This window comes from Micromys minutus, assembly GCF_963924665.1.
Source record: "Micromys minutus genome assembly, chromosome: 27".
In the NCBI taxonomy this organism is placed as follows: domain Eukaryota; kingdom Metazoa; phylum Chordata; class Mammalia; order Rodentia; family Muridae; genus Micromys; species Micromys minutus.
In genome coordinates this window covers 40,787,756-40,808,065 of record NC_137962.1, presented here as the reverse complement: position 1 = coordinate 40,808,065, position 20,310 = coordinate 40,787,756, and the positions used below count along the sequence as shown (strand labels likewise).

The 20,310-nt window shown below is 41.1% G+C and overlaps 2 protein-coding genes across 18 annotated transcripts in view; one reads left to right on the top strand and one right to left on the bottom strand.

Moving 5' to 3' along the window:
- Window positions 1-20,310, bottom strand: part of RBFOX2 (RNA binding fox-1 homolog 2) — a 229,559-nt gene that overhangs the window by 145,132 nt on the left and 64,117 nt on the right. For all 17 annotated transcript variants that reach the window (XR_013975592.1, XM_080939866.1, XM_080939856.1 and 14 more), the window contains exon 2: window positions 3,447-3,497. Coding sequence is in view for 16 of the 17 variants with exons in the window: in XM_080939866.1 (XP_080795992.1) it covers window positions 3,447-3,497 (51 nt within the window). In the remaining variant the exon portion in view is untranslated. The remainder of the gene's footprint in view (window positions 1-3,446; window positions 3,498-20,310) is intronic.
- On the top strand, window positions 16,081-16,329 carry LOC308438050 (cytochrome b-c1 complex subunit 8-like; the record flags this gene model as incomplete). The annotated part of the gene is made up of 1 exon (XM_080939361.1): window positions 16,081-16,329. One exon carries the CDS (start codon window positions 16,081-16,083, stop codon window positions 16,327-16,329), a length of 249 nt encoding a protein of 82 aa, XP_080795487.1.

Genomic DNA, 20,310 nt, shown 5'->3' with positions numbered 1-20,310 from the left:
ACCTGATTAGGTGCTATAACTGCAGGGGACGGGGCATCTTACTGGTGTCCTTCTCTTCCCAAAGGGAACACTGTAAGAAAAGTCAGAGAGGATGAAACATGAAATCACTGATGACGGCATTTCACAACATGCAGAAGAGCATGAGATGCTAATGAAAATCCTGGATGTTTAAGGCAGAATCCCAAAAGAATAAGGAAAACAAATAAAGACACACAATTAAAATTCACCTCACCACCCTACCCCGAACCCAGCTCCTGGATTTGCTGAGACAAGTCCATACTTGGGAGCTGTAAAGATCACAAGTTCAGTTCCTGCCCAGCACAAACTGATCAGTGGCTCTGAAACTGTAAGGCACTGAGAGGGAATTCACAGGGTTAGCACTTATTTATTCTGTATCCATCGAGTACAACAAGCAGCTGTTCAGTTTTGTGTATTCGCACTCATCTAAGATCCCTAATTCAAAGACCCAACCCGAGTACAAAACAAATCCCAAGAAAATAAACAGAAGTAAACTTTTACCACTAGAATGTGCCTCAAGTAAAACCAGCATCTTTGCCCCAGAGCAAAGGGTGTGCAGCAGCCCACAGTACAGGTGCACAAGTAATGGGCACACAGAAACACAAACAGATCCCTGCACCAAACAAGAGCAATAAAGGTGCAGGGCAGAGACTGACTGCTGTGTGAGCTTCAACAAATTCTTAGCAAGTCCTGCTGCCCCCCACTGACCTGCAAGCCCCACAGCAACACAAAACCAGACAGCATTCTTCAGAGCATTTAAATTCACAACTGTATTTCTCTATAGATACATCCATAAACCTACCGCCTAATACTCCGATAGGCAATTTTACAAATAATTAACTATGTGCATTACTATTGAATGTGATCTCCTATATGTTAGCTAGCACCCTGGGTGAAAAGCCAAGAGTGATACAGAGAAAAATCCTTCTTATAAAGCAGCCTTAACAGTACAGCTCTCATTCCACATGACAGAATCACCTGCAGGGATTTCTAACATTAGGACCACTAAACCCAATCTGTGACCTGCTCAGTCAAAGTCTATAGGGGCTCATCTCCAGGCACCAGCATTTTCTTTCTGATGTATGTCCAAGATATAGTACTGTCAAGGGTCATAAGTAGAAACTCCAGTTTCTACAGCCAGTAGAAACTCCAGGGAAGGACTACACTAAGAAGAAAAACACACATGACTTCTTTTTTTTTTAACATTCATTTATTTTAATTTATGAATACACACCAGAAGAGGGCATTGGATCCCATTACAGATGGTTGTGAGCCACCATGTGGTTGCTGGGAATTGAACTCAGGTACTGTGGAAGACCAGCCAGTGTCTGAGCCATCTCTCTAGCCCAGTGACCTTATCTTTCAATAAAAGTTCCCATCTTCTATTTCAACAGGAAGAATCTACTAGGAGATGAGCCCTGAGAGGAACAACTCTTCTGTCCTTCCCACCCTACCCATGGGCACTCTGACGTCATCCTAGCAAAAATGGAGCATGGAGTAAAAGCTTTTAATGTGGGAGGCAGCCATGCGACTGCTGATTGTCCCTAGCTTCTGAGATCGGCTTCAGCACTTTTGATGAGATTCAGTTCCTTCTAGACCTGGGAACTACTCAACCTTTCACTTAGCACTGCCATTCGATGTGTTCCACAGTGAAACATGGGTGGCTTTGTTTAAAACAACACTATAAAGAACCATGAGTAAGTCTTCAAAGGTACCAGAAATTACCCTTTCAAGCATCCTAAAAAAATGACAATATCCTGCAGACAAGATGAAATTCATTCACATCATTTCTCTAAGGGATGGTCTTATGGGTCCTACCTACTCTGTCCAGCCTCATCTGTTCAAGTCTTTAAATAAGATAAAGATGCTGAAGATTTTACACACCAGCTACACCAAGGCTAACAGGTAAAATGTTAAGGCCTAGGTAACTGTTACCTATCTAGACACACTTTTTCATGTGCTGTTACTAGGAAACTTTCCCGTGCCAGAGTTGATCACATATTCTGTTATGTTCTGTGCTTTGGTATTCTTGGAAACCAATCACAACAGCGGTCAGCTAGAACTGCTTTGTATAGTTAGCCACAGTAAGATTGGCACCAAACCAACTGCTAGGCAGCATTCCCTGTACCTATGTAAAAACTTTTCTAGCTTTTGCTTTTGTAAGCCTCTCCTGGGATGGACCCCAACCTAAGAGAGACACCTGTACCAGTATTAAAAGATATTTGGAATAAGATCCATTTTGAATAGGGGTCAAGTAAACTTTAAGTTCCCAAGACCTCCCTCATAACTGACACCTCCTTGGCAGAAAAAGACAGGTATGTGGGTAAGTGACATCTATCTTGGTTTAGCAAGTTAAGACATGAATATTAGGCAAGGTAAGACCCCATCATAATTGTATATACAAACCAATGGGAACAGGATTAATATAGAACAAAGACATGTTCCTGAGGAAATCCCCTATCTCTAATCATGGATTGGTGAAATAACTTAGCACAGATGTTTGTGTACTTCAAGAATTAAAAGATCTATATAGGATCCTGGTTCAAGGTGACAGCTAGCTCCTGAGTCAGGTCTATAGCCCTAATTAATCAGTCACTGGGTGTGGCATTCAATAAACTATCCCTGTCTGACTGAGACCTCGGAGGTTGGGATCTGAGTAGTTTGTGTGACTTTTTGTGGCAATTCCTAGACCCCAACACATAACAGCTGTACTGAGACTGTCTTGTAGGAAGTACTTACTTCTGCCCAGGCTTCGAGAGAGCTTGGGATCAACAACCCAACAACAAAAGCAACAGAAACTGCTTTTTCTCAAGTAAGCCTTCCCTTATAAAACTCACATGGCTAAGAACACCCAGGGAAAAGCAAGGAATTGTCTTGATGCAGATTATTGCAAAGACTCAAAAAATCTGTGCAAGCAAAAGCCAAATAATGGAAAATAAAAAGGTAAGTCCAGTATTAAGAACTAGGGGGTCTGCTGAGCAGTGGTGGCGCACACCTTTAATCCCAACACTTAGGAGGCAGAGGTGGGTGATCTCCAAATACAAGCACAGCCTGGTCTACACAGTGATTTCCAAGATAACCAAGGCTACACAGAAAAACCCTGTCTCAAAATGCTTCCCCTCAAAACAAAAATTAAATACATAAATAAACCAAACAAATGAACTAGGCAGTACCAAGAAAATCGGGCTAAAAATTCATAGCCGAGATGAAAAGCACCAGAACAGCTGTGCCGCTAAGAGACTGTTTCTCCTGTAAGACCCATACTTTAAATAACCTGACTAAATGTACTTAATTCAAATTTCTAAAAGCAAATTCATTGGGAAAGAAATACTACTGCCTTCAAAAACGTAATTTCAGGAGAAGTTACCATTTCCTATTAATGCAATATTTCAGAGCATAATAATAGAATTAGAAACATAGACACCTACCTGGCCGTCCCTTGCTGGGAATCCATGATAACCCGGGGTCAGTGGCTCGTTCTAAGACAAAATAATAATAATAATAATAATAAACAAACTTTAAAAGCAAATGTTAAGAATCAAAATCATCCAAACTAATCAAATACAAATTTTTTCCCAAGTTCCCAAAATCTGCCATTTTGATAATGTACCTGCCTACTCTACACTCTCTCCAGCTAAATACTAAAATGCCATAAACACAAACACACTACAGACAAATTCTAGTTTCTTTTTCTTTATGCAGGAAGACTGTTTTCTTCTCTGTGTACCTCAAGCTGAGTACTACTGAGGCACAGAAGATAAGTGCTAACTTTGTTTCCCCCCTGGAGTTTGAGCAGACCCAGACAGAGGCTGACACAGGAGAATAATGCTCCCCACATTTCCATGTGTACCGTGAAGGCTCCTCTATCAGTTCTGTTAGTCCAGATACACTTCACGTCTGTGCAGGATGCCCTCTCAGTCACCAACTGGGTCAGTGACTGTAGCACGCATACATGATAGTGTTACTTACATCACTTGCATAGTTCACTCTCCACATTATCTATCAATTTCTTCCTTTGAGAATGTGCATTCTAAAAGTGTGTTTCCTCTTCATACTGAACAGTTAAATCAAGATCCCTGAGGGCAGAGGTGCTAGCCAACGGCAGCTATGCCACCAATTCAGCTTCACAGCACACACATTATGAGCACCTACTTTGGCTGACTGGACCCACTTGATCCTCCAGGTAATAGATATTAAGTACTAAAAACCCCAAACTAAGGTTAAATGACTGAAGCCATGAGAAAGCTAAGTAAGCGGTGCCCTGCCTCCCAGGAAACTTTAGAAGACAGTGCACACAAAGGACAAACAATAGCACATAATTTCTTTGTAATTTCTAAACACTCAGTGTAGCTACTTAAATAGCCTTATCTTCTTCCAGGTGCTTGGATTTTCATTCATACTAAAGAGGAATTTTCAATTATGGGGCTTCATGGGAAAAGAATAAAATTTCCAATTAATGGCAGCTACATCAAAGATATAATTATATTCAAAAGCATGATTATGTGTTCATATAGAGTCAAAGTCTGCATTCCCTTCAAAAACATAAGAGGTAGAGTCAATTTAAGCTTATACAGGACTACTGTACCTAGTCCATCATACCCTGTCCCTCCTAAGGTCTAGCACAACGACTAACACATGGTAGGCACCTAAAAGAATATTTAAGCAAATAAATAGAATTGGTCTTACATAAGCTAGAGATTCTAAGTTATTTTCTGTACCTAATACTTTTTTGAACACTTAAATATTTATAAGTCTCCACAAACAAACAAACAACACTCCTTGTCAGTATTAGAGAAGCAAAGATGGAGCAACATCACCATCTGTTGTACCGAAAGACTAAGGCTACTGGGAACTCTTGTGTGTGTTGGAGAGCTATGTCTCAGAGTGGTCTAAACTAAATGAAAAAGCATGGTTTTCCTTTTCAATTTTACCTTGTGCACCCATCTCTAACAATGCATTAACTTCACATGGCTTTGGGTTTTATACAAATCCTGCCGTATGTGTTTCCTAGCAACTCACTCACTCCTGTGTAAGGCTCATTTCCACTTAATGCACACCATTACATCTACTCATTCTCTATGCTGCTCTAGTATGGCATCCTAAATGCCAACAGGTATGTTCACCCTACTTTCTTGATGACTACTGAGATTCCTCTCCATTATACTCTAGCCGCTCAGCCTGTGGGCATCCTTTAGAGTTGAGACACCACTTCCCATCCACGAGACCAGCAAAAACAAATGCAGCTATTTAACTGTCAAGACTGCACAAACAGGGATCATCATACCTAATGTAGAAACATAAGCATAGAGGCCACTGACAAGCAATGGGACAAAAGTATCTAGTGCACACTCCACCTTAGAGCCCACCATTGTCTCTGCTCTAGAGGCTGACTCACCAGTACACATACTCAGGAGGCATGTGTGCACATTGCCCGTGTTGTCAGTCACAGTGAAAACTTCCTAGGAGGAACTTCCGTTTCCCTTACAATGGGGAAATGTTATCATTTACATAGTTTCAACATCCTGTGTTCCAGTTTAAAAAGAGAGAACTCTCTAAGCTCCTATGACTTAACTCAGCTTGTATGGCATGTACTTTAGACACTGGAGATATCTTGCTGGCTCAGTGTTGAGTCTTTAATCAGTGTGAAAACAACCGAAAGTTAAAAGCAGGGATGTGATTATAAGAAGAGGTAACAGCTTAGATAGAAATAAAGTATATAAAAGCAGGGCATGGTGCCATGAAGCTATAACCTCAGCAACTATAATCCCAAGGAAATGGGGCAGGAGTACCAGGAATTCAAGTCCATCTTTGGTAACAGTAAATTCCTAATCAGTCCAGACTATGTGAGATTCTGTCTCAAAGACCCATAAATTAACTAATTAAATATATACACGTATAACAGTATAATTACAGCCATAGAAATGCATACTAGCTACAGAAGCCAGCAATTAAACCTGTGTGGACATGAGAAAGGGCAACAGACGGCCCTTAAGTAATTGTCGAGTAAAGCAACCACAATGGATGCTGAGTGTGCGAGTGGACACTGAGAAGTGACACAGTGAGACAAGTGACCTGACTCTCCTGCCTTCACTGCCACACATAGGTGTGATGGAGCCATTTAAGCAGAAGAACATATCATGGAGCAACGGCTGCTTGACATTCAAGGAACCTGATGGCTAGAAGGCAAAGTTAATGAAGCTGGTAAGAACCACAGGTCTCTTTTTGAAAGGGAGGGGGACAATAGTCTAATATCCCTAGCTCTCTATTAGGACAAGACCTCCAGTAACAGTGTGACTGACTAGTGATGCTGAACAGACAACAGTAAGGTTCTCTGCAGCCGTGGTCAGTCTGCCCTCATCCCAAAGACTGAGGATCCAGGGCCTCACACGTGCCATGCACGTTCTCTACCACATGCTGCTGTTAACACAATGGTTTTACTTTTTTAAAGAACTGCTCTCCAGAATTTATCAGTATCACCTCTAAATTAGGTAATATATGTGCAAAAACACCAGCAAAACTACAAAAGACACTGTTGCCGAGAATACTATATGAAGGAGTTATCACAAAGCAATTTTAGATACAACTGGGAGGTGCTGGGAGGACTTACCAATGCTGAACATCAAAGGTCCTGCTTCTGGTTCACAATTACAGTTGTGATACAGACCTTAAGGGGCCATCCACACGGTATTAAAGCTAAGTCTCCCAGGAGCCTACTGTACTCAGTGCCTTATGTACTCAACAGATAGTACTTTACCAACCTAAAGGTTGTATGGAAGCATGTCATACTGGTCAGTATCACTGATAAAGGCTGACTGGGAACAGAGGCAGAAACAACAAATATACAATGAAATAAACTGATCGATTTTAAATGTTCAAAAGCTATCCCACTGTTAGGTCTCAGGCAGTCCAAATATCCAGAAGGAGCTCACACAGTCTACAGGAGGATTCCTTGAGGTTACATAAACGGCACTATTACTTAGGAACTTGTGAAACTGATTCCCATCTGCCAATAGAAGTCATTTCCCTTACTACCTCTGGCAGAGGGAACAATTGGCTCCATTGACTTATACCTGTGCCTGCATATGAAAGCCAATTCCATCCTCCAGGCTCCCTCAGTCCCTATTCACAGCACTTGTTAAACATCAAAACCCCACTCGGGTCTCCTGCCCTTTCCACAACCAATCACCTTCTCACAATCTCTACTATTCCCACACTCACTCTCTTGTTCTCTTCCTATGCTCTATTGTCTACCTCCATCCACCCTTCTCTCCTGCTCACCCACCTCCCAAAGTCTGATTCCCTTACTCTCTGCTCTGAACTCTTGCAGATACCTCTGGATGTTCATTCATCCCTCCCCCACCCCCCATGAACCCTTCCCTAATAATGGAGTGTTCATGCCAGCAGTTTCTTTACTGCCCCGCCCTGCGGGTGCAGAAACCCAGGAGAGGCACAAATAAACCCAGGTCAGCACCACTGCTTTCTACTTTTGTATCTAACAAATTCAAACCAATTTCACAAAATGGAAGAGGAAGGACACTATGAATAAAACAAAATTTGTGCCTCAGGAAAAGGAAGCAAATTAAGGTAGGAACTGACCTGTTTTCTACCAGCACAACTTGAGCAATGCTAAAAACTCTGGCTACCTAAGACTTCATCTCTGCTTGAAATGAATTTATTACCTTGAATGCATTTGGAACAATGGGTGGAGAAATTATTTACGCCACATGGACTGGAGCAATTCCTCCTGATATTTCATTACCTTGCTCTCTACAAGTTGTTCTTTTTCAAGCATTGGTTCTAGTTTAAACAGAGAAGAAAGTAAATATTGCAGGCACTGAACATGAGTCTAAACTGCACGTGCTAATTCATACAAACTGAACCAGAGCAACAAATACCTCTAGCTAAAGAAGAGAAACACGTCTCGTCACCCTGAGTATTTCTATGCTTCCAAATCACAGGGTGCAAAGTGCTTAGAGATAAAATGAAGGTTTCTAAGGAGTACAGCTTTAGTAGGTCCAGCCTACCTCCAGTTTAAGGTTCAATTGCTAACTGGTAAACTAATTGTTCTTGCAATTCAAGATACAATTGGCTGTCCCTCCTGGTCCAAGTGGGTGACCGCTCTGTTACACCTCACCTACACTCTGACCTTGCTGGATGTGATGGTTTGTATATGCTCAACCCAGGGAGTAGCACTACAGGTGTAGCCCTGTTGGAGCAGGTGTATCACTGTGGATGTGGGCTTTAAAACCCTTTCCTAGTTGACTGGAGGCCAGTATTCTGTTATCAGCCTTCAGATGAAGATGTAGAACTCTCAGTTCCTCCTGTACTATGCCTATCTGGATGCTGCCATGCTCCTGCCTTGATGATAATAAACTGAACCTCTGAACCTGTAAGGCAGCCCCAAATAAGGGTTTCCTTGGTCAAAGTGTCTGTTCACAGTAGTAAAACCCTAACCAAGACACAGGGTTTACTACTTGTTTGTCATCATTAGAAATACCTACAGTCTAAACAAATTTTATACCAAATCTGAAGGGAGCCTACAGATTTCTCAAAGCCCATCTTTTCAACAAGCCATGAGATCTAAAAGATAAATCAACCCCTTTCCTTAGAGATGAGAAGGCTACAAAGTTGAGAGTTCTCTATTCCACCTTTTAAAGAGACAGGTGTCAAGGCCCTGGCTGGGAAATTGGAATTCCCCTGTTCTTATATCCTAGTAACCACTGACCTTACACATCCAATTTCTGTCTCCATTGGAAGTCAGAAAGTTTAATTTTCAAATACTGTATACAATGCCTTTCAACTACCTGATGATTGCAAGCAACCACACCACAGTTTCTCAACTATGTAACAGAATGTCTACTTCACACAGCAGTGATGGATAGGGAACACAAGATCAGCTTACCTGGTACAGAATTTAATACAAGAGATGTTCAAAGGAATAATTTCCTTGTTACAGAATAACTCGAAGTAGAAACTATGTAACAAGTGAATATGCACTCTGCAACTTTCCAAGGATCCAAACAACTAAGTTCTCGCTTAGCTTTCTCTACCATCAGTTCCTCGGGTATGTGGCAAATGACCATCCAGCCTCAGGGATGTTAAAAACTTGATAAAAATCAGTGATGTTGGTGAAGAGTAAGGTACAAGGCTAACTCGGCTGACACAGCAAAATCTGTTCAGAAATGGACTTAAGGGTAGAGAGCAAAACTATGTTTAAAAAAACTAGTCAGGAATGACTGCATATGCCTGTAGCCACTGCACCCAAGGAGGTAGAAACAAGAGGACCAGGAGCTCAAGGCTAACTTCAGCTACATAGAAAGCACAAGGCCAGGAAAAAAATTAAGTAAAGGAACTGTAGCAGGATGGTGGTGCTACAGACTTTAATACCAGTACTTAGAAGGCGGAGGCAGGTGGATCCCTGTGAGTTCAAGGCCAGCCTGGTCTACAGAGCAAGTTCTAGGACAGCCAAGGCTACACAGAGAAACCCTGTCTCAAAAAACAAATGAATGAATAAAGTCATTAGCTAGACATCTGAGGAAGACATGAAGGAGGTTATTTCTAAGGTAAGCAAAGCAACTTTACCTTTTATAATGATTATGCTTCATACAGGAAGCGGGCATACTCCTGCCACCCATCCCCTGGGTTTTTTAATTAACTTAATTTTATCCTTGCTTATATTATTTAAGTAATATTTGTTTAAGAAAACAATACTATTTTAAGGTAAAGAGAAGTAAGAATCTCCCTTAGTTTATCCCTTCCACTTTTAAGGGTCATGGTCATGGTATAAACAGAACTCCCGGTCTAAACATATGACATCACTGTGATGCCTCAAGCAAATAATGCCAAACCATGAAACCTTATTTTATGCACAAAATCATTGAAAATACAACATAAAAATCACCTTCAGATTATTATATATGTAAGGGTGCATAAAACATGAACTTCATGCTTATTCATTCCCCAAATCTCATTACAAACATGAAAATATTCCAAAATACAAAAAAGGTAATAATCTTAAATTCTGAACATCTTTGGGTAAAGGATAGTCTACATATATAATATTAAGCAGTGTTTTTTTTTTCTTTTTAAAAAGTTGTGGCTTGCTATATACAAATTTTTAAAGCCACCTATCTCTAGCTTCTAGGTTCCCCGATTGAAACTGAGTACTTTAAACACTAAGTCTCTGTTCTATATGGCTTGACAAATACCACTCCACACTGGGTCATCACACATCTGACTACTCAGATACTTTAGGAACAGAATCTTGGTATCTGTCTTCCTGTGGCTGGCTTCACTGTCACAATATCCTTGAAGCTTATCCCCACTATAGCAGGTGTCAAAGCTTTAAGAAGCACTGCTCTGTATATGGACAACATTGTACACGTCGATGCTTCTGCTTGGCCACTGACGAAAAGCTGCTAAGCATCTACACGGACAGCGCCTGCTTGCCACCTGTCTCCAGCCCATCTAGGTTTACATCCAGGAGAACTAGGTTACTGGTGACTAATTTTTTAAGTTGCCACCAACTACTTTCCATGGTAACTGGACCATCATCTTACATCCCTATCAGCAATAATACACAGGATTTCAATTTCTTCCCCATCCTCACAAATACCTGCTTATCTTGTCCCTTTCTTTAATAACAGCCATCCTGTGGATGAGTATGAAGTAGTTTCTAATGATAGCTTTAATCTTCTTTTTCTTATGATCAGTGAACTGAGCATCTTTTCTGTCCTTACCAGTCATTAGTATATGTTTATAGAACTATCTTGACAGTCTATTAAAATATTTTGCTCAATTGAGCTGTGAAAAATTATTTTGTTATTAGGTTCAGTTGCTGCCCTTGTGTTTTAGTAATCAATCACTTAGCAGATACATGACTTGCAATTTTTTTTTCTATTACTGAGTTGCCTTTCATTCCATTATCAGTGTCGTTTGATGTATAAAAGTGTTTAAGTCTGGATTTTTAGTTTTGCTTTTTGAAATGGGACCTTGCTATGTAGCCCTGGCTGACCTAAACTCTGAACAATTCTGCTTCAGCTTCCCAAGTATTGACCTGTCAGGCATGAGATTTTAATTTTCATAAGGTTTTCATATTGTTTTTTTTTTCTTCTGTATTCTGTGCTTTTAGTGAAATGCCCAATAATCTACAGCTAAACCTGGGAACATAAAAATTCACCCTAGACTTTCTCTGATCATTCTAAGATTTCACCTCCTTCTATCTAGGTCTTGGCTCCACCCTGAGCAGAGTTTTGTACACCGTGTAAGGATCCAACTTCTTTGCATTTTTTAAAGGTCCCTTGAATCTCCATCTATTACCATCTTCAGTTCTAAGAATATGAAATTACATCTCATTCTACATATCTGCACAGATTTCTATCTCCAAACTGCCTTTTCTTCTGGGCCCTTTATTTCTGCTTGCTAGCATGCATGATGTGAAACTCTGTCAGTAGAGGGCACAGCAGAGACACCTTAGGAGGAAAATTCCTTGCTTCCAAGCCCTAGCCTCTTTTACAGGAAAAGCCGTTTCCCTTTCATCCAGCTCCTACACAGCAAACCGCTGCAAGCTTCCTCAGGAGCCCTTTGCACGTTGAGACACAGCCGAAGACCACTGGTGAGTACACTTCCTTGAATTCTCCAGCATCCTGGAGAGTGAACTTCTGACAATTTGGTCTGAGACTTCTTCATTCTCTGCCATCTAGAATTATAGCCATGCCTCTCTAACAAAGTCCAGATCTAGCCTGGAGGGATGAAAAATATGTGAGCCACTGAAGGAGCCAGCTCTTTAGTGTCCTACTTAATGAGTAGATGCTATTATAAAAGTTACACTACCTTGCTTGGCCTCAGTAGAAGAGGATGTGTCTAATCCCGAAACAACTTGATGTGCAGGGATGGAGGATGGAATAGGGGAGTAGGGCTGGGGGTTGACACCCAGAGCCGGGCTTCCCCTTCTAAGGGGAATGGGGAGGACTTGCATGAGGGTATACTGGGAGGAGAGGAAGGGCTGATATCTGGTTGTAAAGTGAATAAATTTAATTTTAAAAGTTACACCAATTATGTTTTATCACACATCAATCATATTAACATATTACATCTACTTCCATGTGTCCCACTGTTTAGATTTTATCTGGATTAACATAAGGCCAATCCTGCATTGCATTTATCAAATTTCTCTCTTTCTCTCTCCTGAACAGGCCCAGACTGATACAAATAAAATTAGGTGAAATATTAAAAGCTACGTACTAGTACAGAATAAACGTACTTAATGTCTTAACATATTACCTCACTAAAATTCTGTGATGTGTCATTCTGTAGTAAGGAAACAGACTCATAGAAACCATGTAGTTTCCTTACAGTATTACAAATCTGGGTCCATTTAATGCTCCAATATTTGCTGGTTATCTACTGTTATTTATGTTTCTTCACAGAGACTAGAAACACGTCTATGCATAGAAGGACATAGCAAGTCCTGCTACTACCCTTTGAATGAGCTTGGAGTCTAGGAACTTAGATCTGAGCAGGGTTCTTTCTCAGGACCAGTCATAGTGGCTCCTATTGGTTGATGTTTGCTTTCCTACTGAGAGTCTTGGGGACAGAGTACCCGGTATGTGAACACTCCACACCCCCATCCATCTGGGCTTCCTTGGCAGATAGCACTGTCACAACTCACTGTGACAAATCCTGTCCTAAGCAACTCTACTGAAAAAGAGAGCCTGGCTTTTGCAGACAGCATGGGGCTTCTTGTGTCCTCTCCTTCAGTGTCATTCAGTGTCTTACAGAGCTACAGCATTACTGTGCTCAGGGCTGTAGGGCTGGAGATATCTTGGGAAGCCCCAGAACAGGCCCCTGGCGTGATACTCACTTTGTTCTACTCTGAGTAGACAGAGAAATAGGTCCTTTGCCCTCAAGAAGCTTCACAGGCTATTTAAATTCTCCTTCCTTCACTTCTTAGTCTGTGTACCACTTAAGTGGATTAGATATATCTCCCTGAGCTAAATTTCATTCTTAGTGCTGAAGTGGTGGTAAATATTTAATGAGACCATCAGACAAAAATCTGAAATACAGAGCTCTAATAAACTCAAAAGAACACACACACACACTGTTTTCTACCTTCCCCGTCCTAGTGTGTTCTCCATTATAAACTGATAAACCCTTGAGCATTTCTGATGGGGATGAAAAGGGCCGGCTGTTATGGAAGACAACTTGCCAGTTCCTTGGGAAGTGAAATGAAGAGCTGCCATATGGCCAGCCATTTCACTCCCAGGCACATAAATCAAACATAGACCAGGTACTCGAGTGTAGATGCAGTGCTCCCCAGCTCCACTGTCAGCTGTAACCCACACAACAGCAGATGCACATAAAAAGCAACTTACATAAACAAAGGATTGCTGTTTGGCCATTGAAAGATGTTTGCAAAGCTGACCTGTGTGTTCCATGTAGCAACTTATCAGAACACTGCACCACTGGAGGAAGCCAAACACACAAGGACATTAAGTGTGGAGAACAGTCAAAATCCTAGAATCAGAAGATGGCTGGTGGCTGCTAATGGGAAATAAAGGGTCAGATCTCTGCTGGGGTCATGAAAAATGCCAGCAAAATATGGAAGCCCTGACAATGTACTATATGCCACCAAATTTTTCACTTTAAGAAGTTAATCTTGGGGCTTAGAGAGATGGCTCATCAGTTAGGAGCAATGGTTGCTCATTCAGAGAATGTAGCTTTGATTCCCAGCACCCACACAGTAGCTCCCAACTGTCTGTTACTCTAGCTACAAGGAATCCAAGAACTTCTGATCTCCACAGGCATTGCCTGGATATGGTGCACAGTCTTACACAGGCAAAATACCCACATACTTAAAACAATCAACAAATGAACAATGTCTTTAAAAAATAAATTAAAATAAAACTAATCATATGTGAATATTTGCTCAACAAAAATGGTTTTGAAAGCAATGCATCCCATATATGATAGAACTAAAGAAGCCTGATGTTGCTAAAGCTTGGGGTAAACACAGGACTTTAGCATGTAGCAGATGGGTAAACACAGGACTGTAGCATGTAACAAATGGGTTAAACACGAGACTGTAGCATGTAGCAGATGGATGAACACAGGACTGTACTATGTAACAGACTTAAAGCCCTTATATGGCATTTTGCCTATCTTAAGTACACAATATATATGGGATTCTACAAGTACTGGGATGTTCCTGTTTTTCAAAATATTCCTTAAATTAAGTGACTTGTGATATAAAGTAAAAACACTCTCCTCCACTTTGGACCGGGCTACCTTGTTTCTGAACCCCTACAGTAACAGTCTCCTAGCTGGTCCAGCACAGATCCATCCAAACAGCCTTTTGTGGCTTTTTTAGACCACCCACAACTACAGCACCCTATCACTTCAGCATTAACAACCCTCTTCTTATGATTAAGTACCCAGTATTCTAAGCTGGACCTAACCAGTTTAGTGGCCTCTTGAACAAGTATTTCCTATAAGACTTTTTTTTTTTTAATGTGTGTAGTCCTGTACCAAGAATGCAAACACAAGTTGTATATGGTGATGCATACCTGTAATCTCAGCCCTCAGGATGTGGACGCAGAAGAATCACAAGTTCAAGGTTAGCCTAAGCTACACAAAACTATCTCAACAAACAAAAACAAAAGGAAGACAAAGACAAAGCTTCCATTGGGATTCTTGTCTCGAAGAACTTTGATGACTAAGGGAGAGGGCATGTAAACAATTAATATAAGCCATGCAATAAAATGAAACAAAGGCCAGACAAAAACAGGTGAATGTGGCTAAAAGAGGACTAGGAAAGCATAAATTAATCCTACTAGTCAACGTGATCAGTTAAGGAGTGTCAAAGAAATTAATAAAGCACACCTCTGGGTAAGCTTTCCAAATTTCTAATGTTTCCTTGAAAACTCAAAATTTATCATTGGCAGCAAAACTTGCCACTGTTTACCCTCAAATGACAGACAAACTTCACTCACCTTTAATAAAATCTCTGCCAAGGACTAGAGAGATGGCTCAGTGGTTAATATCTCTTGATTGCTCTTCCAGAGGTCCTGAGTTCAATTCCCAGCAACCATATGGTGGCTCACAACCATCTGTAATGAAATCTAATGCCCTCTTCTGATGTGTCTGAAGACAACTACAGTGTGCTTATATATATAGTAAATAAATAAATATTTATTTATTAAAAATCTCTGCCAAATACCCCCAAGTCTTTCTTAGTAATCATGGTCTGTGGCTTTTTCTTTCAACTAAAAATGCCATCCCATGAAAAAGAAGCTAGTTCAGCTGATAACTTAAATAATCATAAAAGCCCTTTCACTGCAATAAACACTCAAATAAGTATGCACCACAAGTGCTTTCTACATATTAATTTACCACAAGATTAATCTACAAAGACTAAATAGATGAACAATAAGGGCTTAGAATTAACTGTTAGCTGTTCTCAGTTATTTAAGTACATGGCAGTGAAGAATATAATTCCTTGGGGACTAAGGACATGGCTTGGTTGGTAAAGTGCCTCATGCAAAGCATGAGGACCTGAATTCTGACCTCTACCACCCACAGAAAGGCTGCGAGCTGCACACATCTGTAAGCTCACTGCCAGCTAGCCAAATCAAGGAGGTTAGGTTCAACAAGATCTTACCTTACAAAACAAGAGGAAAAGTGATCAAAGACAGCATCTACCGGCAACCTCTAACCTCAGCCTACATGCTTGCACACACACACAGGAACATGGACACAACTGGAATACATGTTTGCACACTCACATGAATATGTACACACTCACACAGAATCTAATTTAACAGTAATTATATTCCTTTACTACTGGTTTGTCTGTGGCCTAAAAGGACCATACCTTAGTTTGATGTCATAACTCGTGCAAGAGAGTTACAGGAGAGAAGAGTTGCTGCATCACAACTACCTGTGATCATGAAGAGAGTCTCTGCTTAGCCTCAAATTTTTCACTTCTTAAATGAAATCACCTTCTGCTTGTTTCAAGAATCAAGGTACAAGCTGGGCTCCACGCTGTGGAGGGCCGCTGCCACCATGGGTCTCGAGTTTGGGAACCTGACGCGGATACGGCACGTGATCTCCTACAGCTTGTTGCCCTTTGAGCAGCACGCCTTCCCGAACTATTTCAGCAAAGGCATCCCCAGCGTGCTGCGCCGCACTCGAGAGCTCACCCTGCGCGTGGCACCGCCCTCTGTAGCGGTCTATCTGATATATACATGGGGCAGCCAAGAGTATGAGCAGTCCAAAAGGAAGAATCCCACCATGTACGAAAATGACAAGTGAGCAGCCTGCACCTAGATGACAGTCCCCTGCCTTTGAAAGACCCTTCTCTTGGAGAGGAATCCACACTGTAGTCTTGAAGACAATAAACTACTTGAGGACTTTAAAAAAAAAAAAAAAAAGAATCAAGGTACTATATATAAAAGGATCTGCATGGGCCCTGCTCCTTAATGGGGCAGCCCTGCTAAAGAACAGTGATAATGAGAAACAATGCTTCCTTCAGCTGTATAAAGCATTTCCACACATACAAAGGCAGACAGTTCTGAGTACAGGTTGAGATTTCTGGTATGCACCCTCCCTACTTGCACCAAACTCACACACAGGGAAGCCAAAGTGGGTTGTAAGACACCTTTCCTGTGATTACAGGGCTGAGAAGAGATGGGGCTTGCTGCTGTGCAGTGTCTTACTGGAAACAGTCCTGGTGGACAGGTAACACTAAGCTATTCCCCCAGCCCCCATATCCATAACTTTAGCATCTGTGGATTCATCTGACCACAGACAGAAAACACTCAGGAAGCAGTAGGGAGAACTGTCTGTACCAAACACACACATACATTTTTCTTATTAATACTCCCTAGACAACACAGCATAATATTTGCAAGGACTTGTAAAATTAACAGAGATTATTTAACGTATACAGTTATATGTGCATGTGTGACATTAAAAGACATTTTATATCGGATATGTGAGCAGATCTGAGTATCATAAGCGCATCCTGAAACCAATCCCTGCAGACACTGATGAACAATGATGCTCCCTTGGCTGATAATGGAAATCCAAGTTCAGACTAGCTGAGGTTAAATGACATGCCCAAGAGCTCACAGTCAGTCAATAACAAAGTGGCCTGTAACCAAGTTTTCTAACTACAGATTTGAGGTTCCTTTATCTGAAACTTCAAACTCTGTAAGAAGACAAAATTTATTCTAAGCAATAATTGATAATCATCTGTATCTGGATTTGAATGGAACAGCAGACATAATTACAATACTTATTATGACTAAATATGCCAACTGATAACTATAAACAAATTAGTGTGTGCTGTGATAATCAATTCAGACTGGTATTTCACTGAGCCCAAGGCTTCACAAACTTTGGCACTTAAAAAAAGATACCTCAAACCAGGCCTGGGGCACATGTCTTTGAATCCCAGCAATCCTCAGGAGGCAGAGGCAGTTGGATCTCTGTGAGTTCAACCTAGTCTATAAAGCAAGTCCAGGACAGACAGTGCTGGTTACACTGAGAAACCCTGTCTGGAAGAAACAAAGATAGCTCTTAATTAGTTTCTGAGTGCAAATGAAACATCCAAAATGATCATTCTGTAATATTCATAAAGCCTCTTAGAGATAGGCTAACATGCTGAATATCATACCCAAAAGTCAATATACACAAAACAGTAGTGTTTTTGGTCCATACTAACTGTTTTAATTTAGCTTTTTACGATGTCTCTTGACTCACACTGGTATTCAACATGTCAAACCAGCTCTATTGCTTACTTGCATGGTGAGTTACAGCAACCCTTCTAGGCATCTGTTTTCTGATCTGTAACAAGTATGTAATTATTCATGTAGTGTACATAGGTGTTAAGATTCAGCATAATGCAGAAGTTCCTGCAGGTCAACCTACTTAGAAAAGCCTAGCCATTGGTACCTTGAGCATTGTGCTCACAATCCCACCTCCCTTCCTCAGGCCCCTCAGATCTGCATGACTGAGTACTTATTTCCCACGTTTGTGTTACTCACTTCCAATGCCAACTCCCTGCTCTCCCTCCTGGGGTCCCTAGAGGGATTCCCTGAACTTCCCCTCATTGTGTTGACCCCCAGTTCAGGAAGAAGGCAGTACTCATTGCTGATGACTCAAGGACCAGCTGATAATTGCCATGCTAAATCTTACTTTGTATATGAGTGCTTTGCTTGAATATATGTAAATGTACTATATAGGCATGCCTGGTGCCCATAGAAGCTAAAAGAAGCAGCAGCAGCTGGATCCCCTAGAACTGGAATTAAGGATGGGAAATTGTACACCACCAAACAGATGCTGAGAATTAAACCCAGTCCCTTCTAAGAGTAGTGAGTACTCTTAACTGCTGAGCCATCTTTCCAGCCCAGAACACTAATTCTTGCTTGGGACCAATCAAGGAAACCTCAAATAAAGCCACCTAAGAATTTGATTTGGGCAAGTGGGGTAGGGGTGTACACACACAATTTCCTCTTTCACAAATTACAGTCAAGTTTCCCCAATTTGGGGAAATTGCAGGGGTCAGCAGATCCAGTATGCAATACATAAACATCTTCGTGATCATGTTACCTTCTCTGACAATCCTTTAAGATCTAAAAACAAACTTCTTTTTCTTAAACTTGTGTTCACTTATCAGGAATTCATAGAGCTGTCTCATCAGCTCTCCTCTTCAAACACTTGAACCCTGTATCCATTCAACTATTCAGCTCCTGCAGCTCCTCCTCCTACAGCCCTTCTTAGGAAGAATAAACATTTGATGGAAGGTATTTTGCAGGAAAAAAATCTATTTGTACAATTTTCTGTGTGTACAATTAAAATACTTGAGATAGCTGAGAGACAGGTTAAGTGGTAATGAACCTAAAGAGATGAGATGATATTGAGATTCATAAAGGGGCCCTCGGAAAAACAGGACTCCTACACACATCTGCCAATAAAAGGCTGAAGAAGAGAGAGAAAGGCTGTAACTTTTACATACAGCATAAAGTGCTATACCATTCCTGTATGTTAGGTCATAATTAGGTATCATGTCTACAATCAAATGAGAACAGTGAACTCAGAAAGGCTAACTGAGCCAACAAACAGCTATTTATGGTTGACCCACAGCCACAACTGTAAATGTCTATCACATGTTAAACATGGATGTAAAAGCCTTGTTTTCTACAGCCAGGCAAGAACAGAATGTTCTGGATACTGGCTTAACAAATGGAGTCTCTTCTGGAAGTGGAGAAAACCTCTAAGTTATTGCCCAGTTATTCCCAATGATACCTCTTAACACTTTACTGTAAAGACAGGTAAGGCTCTGGAAATCAGGTCTGGTCTGACACCTACATCTATTCTATCTCCTAGGTGATGCATGATAAAGCTTAGGTACCTGGTCCTAAATAAGTTACTCTCAGTGGCTCTCAATATAACATGATGATTGGGCAAGCATTTAAAAGCTACTGAGTTTGGGATCCTTGCTAATGGGACCCCTGTTATGTAGAAAAGGTCTCAGATTGATTCTAATACCAAACTGGGACTGCCAGGTTATACTACCCTTAAAGTTCTTCAAAAAATACATTTTTGTTTGGTGCATATGTATGAGTTTCCCATGTGTGAACACATATATGTAGTAGATACAAGCTGACTAGTGCATGTGGGAGACGGAAGCTGATGACATCTTCCTCAATCTCTGCTTGGAGCAGGGTCTCTAGCTGAACCCGGAGTTCACAAACTGTGGCTAGTGAAGCCAGCCAGCTTGCAGTAGGGATCCTAGGCTGGGAACACAGGCAGCCACAGCTGCTTTTACATGGTGCTGAGGATCCAAATTCCAGTACTCACTTGCACAGCAAACGCTTTATCTACCAAGCTATCTTCTCAGTTCTTATTTGGTTTTAATGATTTTCAAGCAACATTTGTTTGTTCGTTTGTTTGGGAGAGAGGTAAGGCATGCCACAGCATGCCTATGGAGGTCAGTCTGCTGCTTCCTCTGTGTAGGCTACAGGCATCAAACTCAGATCCATCAGGCTTGATAGCCTTACCCACTGATCCATCTCACTGACCCATTTTGCTTTATGATGAGACCTCTGAATGTAGCCCAAACTGTCCTTGAACTCAAAACTTTCCTGACTTAGCATCCCCTGTGGTTCAAGTCTAAGAGTGTCCTATCATAGCAGCTTAAGGAATATGCATTATTATTAATGATTAGTCAGGAAGCACTGAAAACACATAAAGTGTGGAAATGCTTTCCACATTGGCTTGCTTAATCCT